At 46.7% G+C, this 19,172-nt stretch overlaps 2 protein-coding genes across 5 annotated transcripts in view; one reads left to right on the top strand and one right to left on the bottom strand.

Annotated features, from left to right (window-relative positions):
* Window positions 1-23: 23 nt before the first annotated feature.
* Window positions 24-18,439, bottom strand: LOC122370637 (uncharacterized protein KIAA0754-like). 4 transcript variants are annotated; one of them, XM_043346398.1, is made up of 5 exons: window positions 18,202-18,439; window positions 2,330-2,781; window positions 1,844-2,013; window positions 1,328-1,484; window positions 24-957 (listed from the first exon to the last, which is right to left on the bottom strand). In XM_043346398.1, the coding sequence occupies exons 2-5, from the start codon at window positions 2,697-2,699 to the stop codon at window positions 692-694; spliced, it is 963 nt and encodes a 320-aa protein (XP_043202333.1). In that variant the 5' UTR covers window positions 2,700-2,781; window positions 18,202-18,439; the 3' UTR covers window positions 24-691. The 4 variants fall into 4 exon arrangements, with proteins under 4 accessions (XP_043202333.1, XP_043202334.1, XP_043202335.1 ...); XM_043346399.1 differs by having other exon boundaries at window positions 18,240-18,439; XM_043346400.1 differs by lacking the exon at window positions 18,202-18,439 and adding an exon at window positions 6,102-6,169.
* Window positions 11,335-19,172, top strand: part of LOC122370636 (glutamate receptor ionotropic, delta-1-like) — a 32,755-nt gene continuing 24,917 nt past the window's right edge. Inside the window, exons 1-2 of the mRNA XM_043346397.1 lie at window positions 11,335-11,451; window positions 12,740-12,864. Coding sequence (XP_043202332.1) covers window positions 11,385-11,451; window positions 12,740-12,864 — 192 coding nt within the window. The 5' untranslated portion in view covers window positions 11,335-11,384. The remainder of the gene's footprint in view (window positions 11,452-12,739; window positions 12,865-19,172) is intronic.

Here is a 19,172-nt window from a genome sequence, read left to right as displayed (position 1 = left end):
TAGCCATGAGGACCGTGCAGCTAATGTGTACTCACAGCCGGTTATATATTGTCACATAACAACGACAGCAGTCCGTAACAAACCAGTTCAAGTGCGTCGGTCCGATCACGTTTCCCTTCATGCACCAAACCCGTCCAACAGAGATTCAAAGTCGCCCTGCAGTGACGGGGGACCGCACCTAATCCGCACACATCAGCAAACACAGCACACGACATCCACACGCACATGGATACACGCAGTATGCGTACGGCTAGTGCTTAGTTCTCGCACTGAAGCGTTGATGGGTATTAACGAATACGTCACACTGCATGGGATACACTGAAGACTGGACAGTCACAGTCCGTTTAGGAAGCTGGGAATCCGAGAGGCAGATAAGGAAGGAGAACGGTATATGTCGCTACAACTCTAGTGGGCGGGTAGGTCGAGGCGGATAGTGAAGGTAGGTAGGCCGTCCACAGAGCGGCGGTTAGACACAACCAGATCCGCAGTCTTCGCTTACATGGCGTGGTCTCAGCGGGACCCGTGCTCTGGACTGTCAGACCTTGACTCCTCAGTCGACTGGGTGGCCTCTCACGGAGGGGCCGTCCTCAGAAGGCCACAGAGGACGATCACTGAGGACGGAGAGAACTCACGGCCTCTCGGTCCTCAGTCCCTGCAGGTTCACGGCTTCTGTGTCTGTAGGCTCCCGGTCTCAGTCCTCGTCCGAGAGCACCGAATCTAACCAGTCGTCCTGCAGCAGAGCCGGCGCCGGGGCCGGTCCTTTGACGCTCTCTGTCGCCAGCAACGGCGCAACATCTCCACCCGGCCGGTTGGAGGGCGGCACTGTCTTCTCGGCAGGTGGAGTTGCCTCTGCCGGGGGCTCGGGCGCCTCCACAGGTGGCGCAGCCGGCTCTGCTGCGGGCGCCACGGCCAACGACGGCGCCGCCTGTGCAGGTGTCGCCACCTCTGTGACCGCCCCTGAAACAAGGTTAGGGTGAGGCAGGCGAGACGCGGTGTGATCATTTGGTGGAGGAGTAATTACACACTATTTCAAACCAATGTAACTTGGGTTCAGCATTCACGTCAGCTCAAGTCCATTTATAGCTTGCTTTTCATCAAAGTGCATTGTACTCAACATCAAGGACAAAACGTTCCAGACAAGGGATTCAAATGTCGTTAAAAAAAACTGACGCTGACTGGTGGTGATTAACCACGTGGGACCTCGTTATGAGTCCCAGCCATCGAAGCACACAGCCACTTTAAATAAAGGGCCCAACACAAACACTGTATATCCCTTCCTAGTTCCTTGGCCCCGGAGCCGCCCGATCGGCCAGCACACAAAACCTACCGTTGACGGTCGATGGCCGCTCCGCCGCCGCCGTCGGCCGCTCGGTGGCGGGCCTCAGTTCCCCGGCAGGGGTGGCGGCGCGCTCAGCGGGGCGCGAGGCAGCCGCACTTGACTGACACGTGTCGGCATCGAGGGTGAACTGGTGGAGTTCTTCCTCCTGCGTGCGGAGGTAAGGCAGAGGTCAGCGGACGGAGGACTTCGTACATCGGTCAGTGGACAAGCTGCGCGATATCTCCCACAGATTTAATGGTACTAAAGGTCAGGACTGACGGCCTTATTGGACTAAAAAAATAGCTTAGAAAGACGCATTGCACTGTGAATAATTATAAAGCAGCAGTAATCAAATTCAAAATTTAAATAGGTATTGCTATATTCAAATCCTGGAAAATTGACACATCATAAATATGCAGACACACACCTGTCAATCACCGACAAATGAGTTCCATTGACTAAAAAAAAAACAGCAGCCCACCCTACGAGGTCACTCTTGACTCTCGGCACCACGGCGGTCCTCACCGTGAAGTGGCGCTCGTCCACTCCGAGTCGCCGTGGCAGAGGCAGGCAGCTGAGCGCCGCTGCCGGCCGGTACGCCTCCAGCGTCAGCAGGCTGCTGCGGGCGCCGCCGCCAGCGCCCGACTCCAGCCACGAGCGCTCGCTGCGCAGCTGAAAGTGGCCGGCGTCCCCGGCTGTCGACAGGTGCACGGTGGGGTCACTGTCACACCCCACGGTTAGCGCCGCCCCTCACACTTCACTGGACGCATAATACAAAAACTGCATCGGTCATTCAGTTACAGCATTCAACCTTCAGAAAAGTAAAACAGCAGGATTCTGATTATCCACAAGTTAAACAAATGAGCCCAAAATAGGACTGGCTTAGTGGTAACAATCCACTGGCGACAGGACAGGACCGTCTACACCCCAGTGACCATACAATAAGCAGGGCAATTAAAAGCCCACCACTTGCCACACTGCAGGTACCATTATCGCGCCAGTTGCACTCACTGGAGGCGGCCAGCAGCTCCTCGAAGGTGTCGCCGCGCAGAAAATCCTCGTCGGGCAGCGTCGTCGTCTCCGCGTCCGGCTCCTCCTCGTAGCGGTGCCAGTTGCTGTGGATCTCGCGGCGCCGGTAGCGCGCGGTGTCCGACGGCGGCGGCGCGGCCGGCTCCAGCACGCGCGGACCCTGACTGTCCGTGGGCGGAAGCGGCGCAGCCGCCGGGGTCTGCGGCGCTACGGAGGGAGTCGGCTGTGCCACCGCAGGGGTCTTCTGGACGTGCCCTGAAGGCTTCTGAGACCCTGCAGGCTTTGGCGGTGCCGTTTTGGGTCCATTCCTCCTCTCATCACGTCTTCTATTGCCTTTTTTATCAGGACGCATTGGATTTCTATGAGGAGCTTAGATAAGGAGTAACCTCTATTTATTTATTGAGTATGCTGATTGCTGCGCTGAACTGGAGAACCTGTAGATTGGAATAGTCAATTCATAGACTGCTGAAATAGCGTGACTAAAAGCAGCAAGTACTGTGCATACTCAATAGAAGATATCACCTTCACATTTTCAATCAATTATTTCTAACCACAACCAGAGTTTGCTTGTACTTTGTAGCATGTAAATGGTTAGTGGTAAGCCATAAGATGAATAATTACAAACTTTACAATAATGTGTCTTGATTATGGCACTGCAAATGTGTTCCTAAATCCACATGTTCCAGCCACGACAATTTTAGTAACAATATGAATAACATTATCAAATCAGTATAGGTATTTGTAGATTAAAGGGACCCTCCCACCCAGGGGTGTCGTTTTCCGAAAATGATTGGTAGTGCCCAAAGGCGGCGGCTGGCTATATATGACGGGGCTTACAAGGTAGGGTACCCCCAAATCTGCCTTTCTCATCGGATTTCGGCCACTTATTTTTCGCCCTGGTCATTGACAAGACTAACCGAAATCTAAAAAAAAAACACACAAAAAAAAAACTTTGGAAATCTGGGTCAACACCGGACGCCATGCACAAAACGTGCAGTTATATAGGCAATAGTGTCGGAGGAATGCACGCCATTCTGAAAGAGGCCCACATCGACTTAAAAGGACGGCTGTGCTGAAAGGGGACAGGAACAGCTTTGAGGGCCCAAGCCGACTAAAAAAGACGGCTGCGGGGCCAGGAACGGTTTTAAAGACCCACGCCAATTGAAGGGTTCGACAACTAACGAGGACTGGAAACACAACGATAGTTAGAAAGACCTGCTTGCCAAAATAAAAGGATGACAGTACGAGGGGCGTTCAGAAAGCTACGGGCCCGACCATGAAGGAGCAGAGAGATACAGCATCGACTCATTAGACCAAAAAGTTCATTTATTCAAATAAACACCGTTAAGACAAACACGTTTCGCGCAGCGCTTCGCGAGAGCCCTCAAGGCCTCCATTACCAAGTGGGTTTTGGACCCATCCTGCACGTCCAAGACGGCTGATTTCGTCTCCCTGCTGTTAGCGAGGTTGCCGCTGCTAATTTTCTTATGTTGGGGAAGAGGTGGCAACCACTAACCAGAGTGTGCAAGGTTCGGAGAGAAAAAAGTGGATGCGACAACTACTCGAAGCTCATCGCTTCACTGTTCGTCATCCCGCCCATGTACGCAGGTGCGTGGTCGCGGATCAGGTGCACACTTTACGTCAGCTTCCCTATAGCCTCTCCTCGATGTTTATCGAATGGACGCACATCATCAATTGTGTGCCCCTGTTTTGGAAAGTTGACGAGCGGAGGGGGGTCGCATCGACCCCTCCCCCCTGCCAGGCCGTGTTATGAAAAATGCCCAGGGCGAGGGTTAACGCTTGGTGCCTTTTCTGCACTAACTACTATGAAACGAATCACTGCTCTCTTCTGGGCGTCGCCCATCCTATCCGAAATGGCGAACTATGCTACGAATAGAAGCCCGAATCAATCACAGAAGAGACTTAATTAATGGCCACTTACTTAATTTGCGTAAATGGACATCCCAATAACACATCATTTAACACACCGCCTTGCAGGCCAAAATTCCAACTCCTTCATTGTTCGGCCCGAAACTTTTTGAACGCCCCTCGAAGTTACGAGCTTCAGTTTTCGGGGTCTGATGCGGTAATGACCTGGCGTTGAACCCTGGGGAATCAGGCTGCATCACCCACTCAAATCAATATACCTATGGCCTATTCTGGAGCACCGCGGCACCTTCCGAAGTCGGTGTAGGGCCTCCAGCGGCTGGTGTGGAGACGGATCGGGGTGTATTAGGGGCGGTCGCGTGGTATGCGGGACTCAGAGGCAGTTATGGACCTCTATAACCAATTGCGTTTTCGAGCCTCTTAAAATCCATTAAGGACCGGAGTCCTAGACACGTGAAACCTCATTGTCAGCTACATGCACCTACTGTGGCTAGAACCTTATTTATGTACTTGCATATGTGTTTATTTAATATTTGCTTATCTGTTTATTTTGATTTTTTATCAACTGATAAGTGACAAAAGATTGGTAGGGCTCAGCGAACATTGGTAGGGCCCAAATAAACATTGGTAAGGCTCGGGCCCTACCAGGCCTATACAAAACGACGCCCCTGCTCCCACCTTCAAAAAAGTTAATGAATTGGCATGAAAGTGATGTCGCTCGGTTCAGAAAGAGCAAAAACGAATATCTACCAAATTTCATCGAAAAATATTCACCGGTTTTCAAGATATTAGACTTTTACTTCTGTTTACTTTTTGGGATCTCCGCTGTTCCTAGCGACTTTATTTGAAAGTGCGGCATTTGTTTGCGCGCAAAGCAGCATATACCACCGCGTGCTACAAAACGTTTTAGTCAAACATTTAAAAATCGTTAGATACCTGCGCTGACGTCACACATTCAGAGGGGTATTCCTATGCATTAGCCCCTCTGAATCAAAATGCTGCAATTTTGAAATTCAATATTTCCGATTTAAGGCATTTCTTGATGTTGTGAGTGCCGAAACCGGTAATTGTGAGCCAGGGACCCCATTTTAGCTATCTCAACTCAAATCTTATGTTAAGGTGGGAGGGTCCCTTTAAGTATGTAGATAGATACCTAACAAGTCCAGTATGAATAGACTCTGGCTGGTGACCTTGTAGCATCTCACATTTAAACATTATTTATTTTTGAATGAAGCTTGTATATCTGCTGCGTACAAATTACACTTATCACACAACACACAGCACTTTGAGCATAATTCTTAGAACACGAGCTAAAAATTATTTTTCCTAGCTTACAGCAACAAAGGAAATTATCAAGGGAAACAAGAGGTTGAAATGCTGGGAGCCTTAGCTGGGTCCAACATAAACTTCTGAATCAACAACTGTTGAATAGTTACCCAACGACATTGATTTGATATGATATAATCGAACCCAACAGGGCAGCCACAGCATGTATAGCCAGTGGCAGATCCAGGGGGGGGCAAAATGGGCATTTGCCCCCCCCCCAAACGGCATAATTTTAACATTACGCCTATGGATGATGCATGGAAAAACTCGATAAATTGTTATGGTTTGCCCCCCCCCCCCAAAAAAAAAACTCTGAGCTGGATCTGCCTCTGTGTATTGCTATGGAAAATCAAGATCAAAACAAAATTGGAATAAAATTCTCTCTAATCGAATCCTAGGACATAGGAAGGTACAAAAAAACTTATCAATTTGAATTAATTGATTTATTAAATACGTAGGTATCCAGTAATAAAACACACTTCTTCGTCGATGGTTCTTCAGAGCAACTTCAGAGCAAGGCCATATATAGTCTTCAGAGTACCTTGCTTGGTGCCTGGTGCCTCTGCCCTGCAATTGCTTGCAAGCAATATTTAGGGCCTTGCAAGCAATAATCTTGCAATATCGCCAACGGGGGGGGGGGGCCAGGGGGGGCTAAGGGACCGTGTATATCACACCACGGTGAGATTTACACAATACCGGCCATTTGTGTAAATCACACCCATCCCGGTGTGATATACACAAAATCTACTACGTAGTGTAAATCACACCCGGGTGAGGAATACACAGAGAGGGCAGCTGTGTGTATATCTCACCACGATGTGACGTCATAGCAACGCTGAACGTCCATTGGTCAGAGCAGTGACTCTGCTCGCCCATTGGTCAGATCAGACTAAGCACTACGAATATTCCGGCGGGATTCCGGGCGTCCTCTCTCTCGAAATCAGCTGACCGCCTGGCCTAGTGGTGAAGGTGCTTGCACCATGATACGAATGTTGCGGGTTCGAGTCCCGTCGGTGCGGGCGCTTTTTCCCGCATTTTCGCTTTTCCTTGGTAGCGGTGGGTTTGCTGCCGACCGACAAGTTTAAAAGCACCAATACAATATGGAAAGCGACGTCTGAATGCTCGTGGCGAAGCGGTGCAGTGCCGAAGGCAATGCCTTAGGAGAGATTACAGGCAATGGTAAGTCAAATATTTTTAGGTTAAGTGGTTGTGTATCTGGCTTCAGGCCGAAGGCCTGAAGCCTGATGCACAACCACTTAACCTAAAAATATTTGACTTACCATTGCTTGCAATCTCTTCATGCGAGTACCTTCTTCCTCATCCACGGGTAGGCAAAAATCAGTAGGTCAGGTTAGGTTAGGTTAGGTTAGGTTAGGTTAGGTTAGGTTAGGTTAGGTTAGGTCAGGTCAGGTCTAAGGTTTGGTTAAGTGTCTTGTTACCGTGCCTACTGTGTAAATCTCACCGGCAGGTGCTGCGTGGTTTGACACCCAGGTGTGATTTACCCACTACCGAGCACACAGTGTATATCACACCCTGGTGAGATTTACACATTGGCTAGGCCTACTGTGTAAATCACACCCAGGTGCTGCGTGGTTTGACACCCAGGTGTGATTTACACACTAGGAGCACATTGTGTATATCACACCATGGTGTGATTTACGCATTTGCCGGGCCTACTGTGTAAATCACACCCAGGTGCTGCGTGGTCTGACACCCGGGTGTGATTTACACACTAGGAGCACATTGTGTATATCACACCCCGGTGTGATTTACGCATTGCCGGCCCACTGTGTAAATCACACTCCGCGTGGTGTGATATACACAGGAGTAGTGTATTGTGTAAATCACACCCGGGTGCACTATGGTTTGCCTATGCAAAATTATTTCGGTTTGGGCCTAAATTGCTGACCATGGAGAATCAAAATGAAGTATTTCCATTAAATGCATGTCCCTTGCAAACTTCGCGATGCATGATAATTGCAGCTTGAAGTGCCCACCCTATGAAGATGTCAACTTATCAGGGTCCTAGACATTAGTGATGGGAGGTTGGGGCAAGATTACTTTACTACTCGGTTGGGGCACCGGGCACGGAAGAGAGAACTGTGTCCGTGGCTGCAGGCGCGTAACCACGAGTCTGAAGTTACTGGGGACCACATGGAGGGCCGTGAAGACAAAATATGATATTTCAGGATCAGCCTTCGCCGGAGTGTGTGTGTGGGGGGGAGGGTGGGGGGGGGGGGGGGGGCGTTTTTGGCCACACCTCCCAGTTTTTTTTTTGCGCGTGTAAGGAAAACCGCGGCGCGCACCGCCGTGAAACTTGGTATAGCTTATGATACCTCAATTTCGCATCGTGTGTGAAAAAAATTGACCCCAGGTCACCTAAGGTCAGGTCACCAGGGCAAGTTATGTAACCATGCCTCTAAAAACTTTGTGACTTTGTCATTCCTATAGTTTACATCCCAGAAGTTTGAAACTCGAGCTTTTACTTGAGGACATCAGTATGACAAATTCGTATACCTATCTCAAAGTTTTCACATCGGTGACCTAAAGTCAGGTCAATTTTACGACTCTTCATTATAGGTCATTGGAAGGAATGCAAAACATTGGAAAATTGAAATGCTTTTCTTTGGCCGAAAGAAAACACATTCAAACACCGTGACACAGGTAAACATGACACACTGAACCGGAAAATTGCACCTGTGACCGCTCTATGCCCCTCAGCTCATCTTAGGTCATGAAACATCTCCAACAGTTTTTTACCACAACTTTAGGTAGAACCATGCTAGAGCGCTGAAAACATGAATGTGTTCAGCTCAACAATACCGATCAAATGACATGCAATATGACCTAGGGGCCAAATTTTGAAGTTGACACAGTTCATTCGACGCGTCTCGACGAGACAAATGCGATGCCGGTAAAATCAGCGTCGTACAAGTTTGAAGTCCAAAGCTATTATGAAATTTATGATGCAAAACCCTTTTCCGCAAAAACGCCAGCCTGGAAGCTAAAACGTTGACCGTAGGTCAAATCTGAGAGCATTACTCAGAAAGTCCTTTAAAAGCGCTATCGAATGCGCTTTTTTCCCGCAGCATTGCAGCTCTACTGGTTCCTGGGGCATTCCACGTCAAATCAAACACCGAAATCCGTCATCCCCTTCGATTTTTATGAAAATTTATAGGCAGACTGGGCATGGTTCAAAACTGAGTTACGTATAATATTTTCGAAATTTGATAACGTATCGCTGAGATATAGGTCATCGAATATAGCGAAAAACGTCACACATCAATTTTTTAAATGGCTATAACTCTGGTTCCTTTTCTGGTATCAAAATGATATTAACAGGGTCTTATTGGCAATTGATAAGGCTTTGATTTTTAATTATAGAATTAAATTGAAGTGACCTTGAAATGCATTTGATCTTGAATTAAAACAGAAAAATTTAAATAGCAAAAAACACGTCACCTTCGATTTGGGTAATTTTTACATATTATGTCCGTCACAATGTTCCTAACCATCTGTGAAAAAATTGGAGTGGGCCATTCATAACATTCGCGGCAAACGCCGTTTTCATGCATCAACATCACGCAACCGCGCGTGACCTTGAAAGACAGAGTCAAGACATGCTTGCTTGTGTACACTTTCTGAAATGAATGATTGCTGATTAGTGATATCCCAAACTCTGCGAGAATGGAAATGCATAGTCATCGTAGTTAAGCATTCACGTTCCATAGTAAAAGTGTCTCAGGCAAACGGCATTTTGCGGTGAATTTTGAGCCGTGTGGAAATGCATCATGAAGTAAATTCAACGAAAACATTATCAAGCAACGATATCTTCACGTCTTTTGATCTTCACTATACGAAAGAACATACATTTTTTAGTATGTATGGTGAATTTCTAGTTAATCCAATAATAAATATGGCAGTTAGAGGCCTGCTAAGAGTAACATGTCGCCGGCTGAGGCGGGCTCGGCCGATGCGGGAAACGCAGCAATCACAATTTTGTGTTTACATGTTCATATTTCAATTGTTTACCAACCGATTTTCAAAATTCTTTCACCATAAGATTGCTTGTACATTTCTTAGTCTTCTCACAAAATTTGACGCGAATCGAACGTAATCAGCGGTAGGGAGCGCGATGTAAAGACGGAACCGTTCCGTTCCGTCCCGGCACAGTCTACAATTCAGGCGGCGCGTAGCGGTCGGCGCCGGCTACCGAGTCGCCGCGTTGCTGCGGCGACAGGATGTTCACTTTACACCGCTATTACTAGAACAGTTGTCTACCGATTTTCTTATTGCTTGCACGATGAGATGTCCAATTCCATTCTTGACAGGAAGCCGTAATTAATTTCGCATTAATCTTATAAGATATTGGCGAAAAACAGGAGGGGTGGGCGAAATTCGTTCTTCCCCTCCACTGCGCGTGCTAACATACGTTTGCATATGTGCAAATTTCTTCAAAACTTATGAATGGCCCACTCTAATTTTTTCACAGGTTGTTAAGAATATGGTAGGCAATAAAATATATGAAAATGAGCCAAATCGAAGGTGACGTGTTTTTTGCTATTTCAATATTTGTGCTTAAGAACAGAGTTAAGCAAATTTCAAGGTCATATATTTAAGTAGGTGCAATTCTAAACAAATGCTTAAGAAATTACCTAAACAGTAAGGCTTATTTCATTCAAATCAAACAAGTACATCCAAAGTTATGGTGCTTCAAAAATATAAAGATGCAACATTTTGTAAAAATTTGATGCTCTATATTTAGAAGACCTGTGGTCAGAATGTGCAAAAAATATCCATGTAATGTCCGGGGCCACACAGGAACTCGCTCACAAATTTATAATGAAATCGCTGATGGTAAGGTGCAAAACAGACGATTTTTGTTCGATTTGACGTGGAATGCCCCTCCTGACTTATGCGACGACTTGTGAAAAGTTTACAAAATTAGGAACAAAATTTCGTGAAAAGCTTACATTTGGTGACCTGTAGTGACCTCAGCGATGACCTGATCAAAAAATGATGAAGGTAATTCGGAAAGATACTGTAGCGAGCTATCTGTTGCTTTTTACCTCGTCTTTCTAGCTTGCTTACTTTCCGAGATAACCTGGTGTGGCCAAAAAGCCCCCCCCCCCCCATGGCGAAGTTGGTTGAGAGGCCAGGCGCTGGTTAAACAAAACATCCATGGTTATGTCTTACGTTGGCTACATATCACTTACTCTTTACTTTATTACTTATTACTTACACGTCGATTTAGAGACAATATTTCACTATTTAAGCAAATTGAGGTCGTCAGTTTTACTGGGGACGGTCCCCAGTAACCCAAAAGTTACTGGGGACCGGTCCCCAGTGTCCCCAGTGGTGGTTACGCGCCTGCGTGGCTGTGAAGTTGTCGACATTTGCAACCAGCCTGAATCAAGCTAATGGATAAGGAAACTCATCTCACGTCGTATAAAGCTTTTCACTAGGTCGGCCATATCTGGTCACGACCGTTATCGAGGTCAAACCGTGTACCTAACCGTGTAATATACCTAACTATTCTATTTTTCACAGTGTATATAAATATCCATTTTTTATAAGTATCTATTTTTACACCTATTACCTACTGCTTATTCAATATTGGTCATCTAAAGTTGATATCGTATTTACATGCCTACATCAGAGGTTGTTGCACAAAATGTTCATTAGATCGATCCACCCTGGTGACCTTGGTACTGTGAAGCCTTTAGTTGTGTATACCTACACTAACTGAATGTAACCCACATGACCCTGCCTAGCCTGCCCGACACTGCCATGACCATTTACAGCCTACAGGCGGCTTTATAGTATGGATATCTTCATTATGCTCGTCATCCGTCTGATGCTGGGATCCGGTGATGCACATGCCTCCTCAGGTAAGAAATCACAACGCAATCGGTACCTACGATAATAGCTGTTTTCGCGACGGGCTATCTGCTGAATGCATATAATTTGACCAAATCTGCACCAAATCTGCACTTAATCTGCATCAAGTGACAAGTGTGTACCACATGGCCGTAGTGAAAACTGAAAACTGCTTATAATCTTTCAGATGTGCCGCGAATGAAAATGTAGTTAGTGAGTAAAAATGTAGTTCGATTCATTTCGCGGCAAGTTATTTGGTGATTTAGCCCTCGCATGTGTAGGGGGGGGTCGGATGGACCCCCCCCCATGGTTTTTCGCGAATAACTCGCGTAAAAAGCGGCCGATCGCGACGAAACTTTCAGTACCCTCTCATTGATCAATTTTACACCTACCCTGAAAATTTCATGACCCTGACCCAAATGACCTTTGACCTGTGACCTCTTTTCCGAGACCATGTTTGGCCGGAATCGCGATTCCGCGTATGTCGGCTCGCATTAGCCGCGCGTTTGCAAGCTTTTCGTGGTTTCAAACGTTCAAATATGTGATTTGATGTTGCTCCCATGCATTAGAATGGGTGTCAAGGTCACCTGAAGGTCAGGTCAGGTCATTGACTTTTGGTGACCTCGGGTGACCTCGGTTCACTTTTTCGAGTTTTACATGTTTCTAGGCTAGTTTTTGGAGCTGAATTCGAATTTAGCAACCATTTGAACATTTACGAAGTAGTTTTGGTGCCTTCGTAACATGTTACGAAGCTGTCAGAGGCGGTTGACACATACTACGAATACCCGTCACAACCCCTACTGGTTGACCTGACCTGACCTGACCCGACCTGGTCTAAATGCTTAAAGACATCATCTGTGATCAAAACTAACACGATATTCGTGATCAGCACCCCGAAAAACCCCTCAGCCGCCACACTTTACGACTTTCTAATAGGTCCCGATTTTCCCGACTTTGGGCCATTGACCTGACCTGGAAGGTCAACCAATGACCTAGGACCTTAAAATTGGGTATCATCGGCTTCCTCTCGTCACGGGCAACACGCTCGTTTTTTCCGCGAAGCTCTAGCTCGATCAGGGGCCAAACGACCCCCCCCCCCCCCTACACATTAGAAGCTGGCAAACGCCGCACACATGCGAGGGTTAAGTGACTAAATAATGTATAGGCGTGAAAAACATGAGTATTTACTCAGGCATTCCAGAGCGCGCAGAATCCCAGAATCTTCTTATATGTTTAAGATCAACGGGACCGGGTTATTCGCACTGCACTTATAACTTATAACGCCTACTCTCCTCGTAGACGGATTCATATTCGATGTCAGAGGAAGAAATCAATTCGGCAGCAATGCGAATTTTAACGAGGCAGCGCTGGAGAAGGCTCGACGGTTATTGCGGAACCGCACTCTCACCGTGGCTACGATACAGGTGAGATGATGTTGGTAAGAAACGGACACTCATCGTGGCGTCAATACAGGTGAGATGTTATTGGCGAGAAACGGACTATTACCGTGGCTACGGTACAGGTGAGATGTTACTTTATTGGTGAGAAACGGACTCTCACGGTGACATACGACACAGGTGAGCTGTTAGGTACCCTGTCATCGGTGAGAAACAGACTCTTACTGTATGTACGATACGACTAACGATACGATAACGTACCCCACTGTACAATACAGGAGAGACGTTAACCGGTCATTGGGGACTGAGCCGGACTCCGAAGCGGTTACGTTATACCTATACAGGTGACATGGTAGGCGCGACCGGTTACAAATGAGGAATGAGGCATCGGGGTGTTGAAACGTCTTCTAGACATTTATTGAAAATGATGGCTTGGCGAACGACTTCAATCAGCAATAAACACTGTCAAAATTGAAACAAATTAGCCAACGATTGTTCGTTTCCTAAAGCGATGACTGATCGCTGAGCATGAAACAATGTCATGGCGGTGCTGACGAACATTCTTTTGCCCGCGCCCCAGTGGCGGTCTCAGCCAACTTCGCCCTAGTGGGGGGGGGGGGGGGCATATGTTACCACCCACCTCTAACTCAAAAACTAAGAGGGCCAGAAAGACGCGGTAAAAAGCAGTCGATAGCTCTCAATGCGTACGTTTGAAAGTATTTTTTGTCATTTTTCACCTTAGAGCAATATTGGGGTCACCAGAGGTCATCAAAGGTCAAAATTTGCCAATTGTCATTATATTTTTCAGAAAACATGCCGCTATCTCAGGACCTATGGTAGCTAGAAAAACGCATGGAAAAACAATCGATAGCTTTTGAACTCTTCTTTTGAAAAGGTTATTATCAATAGGTATTGACCTCAGGTCAACGGTTTAGCCTCCAGAGGTCAAAAACTCCAAAAATAGCTGTTTTTACGAAAAGTATTTTTCGACAATAACTTTCGACTACAAAAAGCCACGACCTTTCTATTGCCAGAATCGTGTTCCCCTCGCCGAGACGCGTCGAATGAACTATAATTTGACCTTGAAAGGTCAACTTGAAAATTTGACCTCAGGTCAAGGTCATGACCTGACCGGAAAAGGTCATGTTGCATATCAGTCGATGCGTCTCAACAAGACAAGCACAATGAGACCATCCCCAGTGTTCTATCTCTTTCCAATCGCGGGTTATTGGCAAAAAAACTAGCCTCAAATGACCTCGGATGACCTTTCTAGAGGCTATCAGCAAAAATGACACCTTGGTCATCACGAGTGGACTAAATCATTGTGATTCTAAAGTATTTGGACTGTTCCTATGCGTACACACGGATCTAGAGGCATTTTCATTTTTCTCCATTGACTTGTAATGGAAAGGTCACGCCACTGACCTGACCTTAGGTCACGGATATAAAAAATCCGAGACATACACATTGTAGGCGCTCATAACAGCATGCAATCCACCAAGTTTAAAACCTTTCTGACAAACACTGCAGGCTCACCTAGAAGTGCTCACCTAGAAGTATAGGAAGAGGCAAGAGAGCTAGGATGGCTCGTTAGGATGCTGCCTCCTCTCAGTCATGTGTTGGTCATAGCGTGTCTTGAATGTTGATATCGTCTTGCTTTGTATCACGCTGTTCGGTAGGGAGTTCCAAGTGCTCGTGACTCGCGCAGAGAAGAACATCAGCCTTTTCTTGGTACGATGACGCAATTTCTTCAGCTTGAGTTTGTGTCCTCGCGTTCTTGGATCGTTGACTCCAGGGTCGAGTACGAGAAGATGCTCATCTACTTTGTCGAAGCCTTTGAGGATTTTGAACACTTGTATCATATCGCCTCTTGCTCTCCTCTCCTCCAATGTCGTCAGATCCAGTTTTCTTAGTCTTTCCTCGTATGGTAGGTGAGACAAGTCAGGTATCATCTTTGTGGCTCTCCTCTGTACTCTTTCGAGCTTGTTGATGTCCTTCCTTAGTTGGGGGGACCAGGCTTGCACAGCAAATTCCAGCTTGGGTCGGACCAGGGCCTTGTACAGTGCTGGAAGGGTATCCTTATCGAGACAGGTGAATGCCCTGCGAATTCGTCCAAGCATCGAGTTCGCTGCAGTGGCTGCTGCTGCCACCTGGTCTGCCACCTTCATGTCGTTCCGCACCAGGACACCCAGATCCTTCTCCCTGCAGGTTATCTGGAGGGCACTGTCCCCTAGTGTATATGGGCTGGACGGATTCTTGTTGCCGACATGCATCACTTTACATTTGTTCTCATTGAATTTCAGTAGCCATTTGTTGCTCCAGTCGTTGATTGTGTTCAGATCCTCCTGCACGAGTTTGCTATCATCCTGGTTCCTGATTCTGCTGTAGATCTTGGCATCATCTGCGAATAGTTTCCCTTTAGAGTTAAGACCATCAAGAATGTCGTTAATATAAATTAGGAATAGCGTGGGCCCGAGGACACTTCCTTGCGGAACGCCGCTCCAAACTCTTCTCCAGGTCGAGTAGGAGTCGTGTATCACAACTCTCTGCTCACGATTCTCTAGGAAATTGGCTATCCACCTCTTTACTCCTCCCACTATTCCTGCACCTTCCACCTTCACCAACAAGTGAGCATGCGGGACCGTATCGAACGCCTTCTTACAGTCTAGGTAGATGACGTCAGCACAGTGCCCTTCGTCCAAGATATCCTCTACATCTGCAAAATATTCCAGAAGCTGGGTAAGACAGGACATTCCACGTCTGAATCCGTGTTGGTGACTAGAGATAAAGTTGTTCAGTTCCAGGTGCTCGATTATCCTTTTCTGTATCAGTCTCTCCAGTAGTTTGCAAACCACTGAAGTTAAACTGATGGGACGATAGTTTGTGGGATCTGTCTTGCTTCCTTTTTTGAATATCGGGGTAATGTTTGCCCTCCTCCAGTCTTCCGGGACCACCCCAGAACTGAGCGACTTCATGAACAGCAGATGTAGGGGTTCACAAAGAACTCTGGCACATTCCTTAAGGACCATCGGGTGAACGCCGTCCGGACCAGGAGAAGATGACGTCTTGAGAGCTGCCAAAGCACCCTCAACTTCACCAACTGTCAGTTCGATGTGCTCCAAACTGGGACGAGTAGGGCCTGTCACATTGGGAGTTCTGCAATCTGTCACCCTGGTGAACATCTTCTCAAATTCTCTGTTCATTACCTCGCACGTCTCGGTCAAGGTCCTGGTCATTTCTCCATTTGTCTTCTTGACATATGTGATGTCCTCTTTGATACATGTCTGACTTCTGGCATAGGCGTAGAAGGCTCTTGGGTTCTCCCGCACCTCTTTGGCTAGTTTGTGCTCAAACTCGTACTTGGCCCTTCGCACCGCTGTTGTCACCAGGTTTCTTGCTCGTTTGTATGAATGCATTGCCTTCTGAGTCCTTTTCTTCCTATACTTTTTCCATGCTGTTTCTTTCTTCTCGATTAGATGCAGTACTTCCCTTGTCATCCACTTCTTCTTGTTTTTCCACCTCTCCTCTTGACGCATAGGGACTGTTTTACTCACAACTTCATTGTAATGGCTCAGAAAAACAGCCCAGGAGTCGTCAACGTTCTTGCCAGAGAACTGTTGGCTCCAGGGATGTGAACTAAACAATTGTCTGGCAGTATCATAGTCACCTCTGAAGAATACTCTCCTCCTCCTTGGTCGAACCATACTTCTATCGTTCTCGATGAGCATTTTAAATGTCAATACACAGTGATCGCTTTTGCCAATGGGGGCCTGATACTGAATGTCTTCTATTTCAAGTGGATGCTTAGTTAGTATCAAGTCTAGGAGTGAGGGTTCATCCAAGCCCCTTGACCGTGTGAAGTCCCTCACATGTTGGTACAGGAAACCATCCTGGCAAGCATCATAGAATCTCGCCTGATCACTATCCTGAGATCCGTCAACAGAATCTGCTTCCCAATTTATCCCTCTGTAATTAAAATCACCACATACCAGGAGCTGGTCTGATTTGAAATCACATACTTGGGTGATGAACTGACACAGCTTGTCATTGTTATCATGAGAGGCGTTTGGGGGTCGGTAAACACATGCCAGTAAGGCTGTCTTGTTCCCAGTTTTGAGTACACATGAGATTGTTTCAACATTTTCCCACCTTAAGCCAGGCGCCTCCCATGCAGTAAGATCTTTACGGACCATTAACAGCACACCTCCTCCTTTTCCAAATCCTCTATCTCGTCTGAACACACGGTAGTCATCACAGCCCTGGAATTGTGACACCTCATCCGACAGTTTGGTTTCAGTGATAAATACTATGTGTGGGCCTTCTCTGGTTATTACAGCAATCAATTCAGCACACTTGACTGCATTCATCCCATCAATGTTGGTATACACACATTTCAGGGCAGAAATATCCACAACTTGTGTAGTCTTGTTGGTTCTTACATTTTTTGAACTGTTCTGTTCCAGACTACTTCTCTTCTCTGGGTACGACACGCCCTTGAAATATCATGTGGGTGTCCTTACCTTTCTTCCGGAGTTCTTCCCTTAGTTTCCATTGTTTTTCTCGTTCTTCTTTTGAGAGATCCTTTGTCAGAAAGATGTTAGGGAATCCCTTTTCTCTCAGCAGGAACCTTTTCTTCAGTATCATCTCAGCATCTTGTTGATTGTTCATTTTGATCAGCAGCAGTCCAGGCTTTCTGTTCACTTCGTTGGGGTCAACAGCTCTCCTCCGTAGGCGGAAACCCTCCACTGCTTTCACCTCGTCTGATTTGCCACAGATGGTTTTGAACATCTCGTTGACTTTGATGATGTCCTCTTCCTGCTTCTCAGATGTCTCAGGTTTGGTGCTTTCAGGAAAGTTGTGTACGATTATATTCATTGATCTGTCGATACCTCGCTCTTGCACAGCTTTTTTCAGTACATCCGAGCTTTCACCAATTCTTTGTTCCATTTTCTTGACACCATCATCTACTTTTTTGTCAATGGCACTTGTTACAAGACCTTTGACTTCCTCCAGCTTCTTGCTGATAGTGAGTTCTGCTTCTTTAATTTCCATTTTCATCTGCTTCGCAAACTGTGTCTTTTCATGGAGGAACACTCTGCATTCATGACAAATCCAGAAGATATCATGCTCGGCTATAGCGTTGAAGGCCTTCTCCGTCAGTTCCTGACACCTCGGATGAAACCATTCCTCGCATGATTCACACTGAATGGCAGACTCATTTCCTTTTATAGATTTGCCACACGATTTACGCCCACCTTTGCACGTGTAGCTTACCTTTTGGGTGCGTTTTCCTTTTTTGCCAGCTTTAGACCAAGATTGGGCATCGTCATCATGTTCACTCACATCAGAATCAGAGTCACTTACTGTCTGATGATCAGTATCATCAGTGTCGTTGAAAATACCTGTACTCAGTTTTTCTGGATCCTTCTTGGCACAAGAAACCACAACTTTTTGAATTTTCTGCTTTTTGGACTTTTCCGACACGTTTTCATTTTGATTCTGTGTCGTTCTCGGCGCATTTGCCGCTCTTCTTTTTGTCCGTTGACCACCCACCATTTCGTGTTCAATTTGACCGTCGGCAGCAATGACAGCGGTAGGATATTAGGGGTTGGCAATCGGCAGCGGGGGACCGGAGGCACGTCCGCCCGGGACGGAGGTCGAGAGCAGACTCCCTGGACATGATTGCAAACTTTTTAGGCTTGGTCAGTTAACTTGACCTGGTGACCTGAACTGACATGACCTGGGGTCAAAAATTTCACACATTGTCCAAAATTGATGTACCAAAAGCTATCCCCAGCGGCGCGGCGCTGCGCGCCGCGGTTTTTTATTCACACGCAAAAAACGCGACAGGGTGGTAACATATGCCCCCCCCCCCCACTGGGGCGAAGGTTAATCATTCAGGGCTTATAAATACAAATGTATGAATTCTCAATTCCATTGCACAGAGTGATTCGCGATCGTTAGAACGGACTAAAAGAAGCGGAGAAAAGCGATCATTTGTACGAAACACATGCGCAGTTGCTTTACAGCATGGGCGAGAGGAGTACCTATAGTCGGGCTGGCAAGAGTTGAGGACTGAAACCAAGACAAGAGCAATGCACAAAATAATTGAATAAAAACTGAAAAGCAATTTAACTCTTGAGTGAACCTAACAAAAACTGTCGAGTGAATCAGAGCTCGCAATGTTCTAGGTACGCGCGCTGGCAGGCTTTTCCGAGATCAGTCACTTTGCCAAGCATACTATCCTACATAGCTGCCTCTGAAACCGAACGTCACGGATGAAAACGAACGTCACGGATGGCTGGTGTGCAGCTGCACTGTGCACTGTGTATACT

The sequence above is a fragment of the Amphibalanus amphitrite genome, unplaced genomic scaffold (genome assembly GCF_019059575.1).
Source record: "Amphibalanus amphitrite isolate SeventyFive unplaced genomic scaffold, NRLGWU_Aamphi_draft 001152F_arrow, whole genome shotgun sequence".
NCBI lineage: Eukaryota > Metazoa > Arthropoda > Thecostraca > Balanomorpha > Balanidae > Amphibalanus > Amphibalanus amphitrite.
The sequence above is the reverse complement of the archived record's forward strand: the minus strand, read 5'-3'. Positions and strand labels throughout refer to the sequence as shown.

Excerpts from the sequence above, each read along its gene's own strand:
- LOC122370637 (XM_043346398.1), bottom strand. The coding sequence starts at position 2,699 with ATGCGTCCTGATAAAAAAGGCAATAGAAGACGTGATGAGAGGAGGAAT. Across the intron at positions 1,485-1,843 it reads TGGACGAGCGCCACTTCACG|GAGGAAGAACTCCACCAGTT; the intron begins GTGAGGACCGCC and ends CTCCGCACGCAG. Across the intron at positions 958-1,327 it reads GCGGCCATCGACCGTCAACG|GGGCGGTCACAGAGGTGGCG; the intron begins GTAGGTTTTGTG and ends ACCTTGTTTCAG.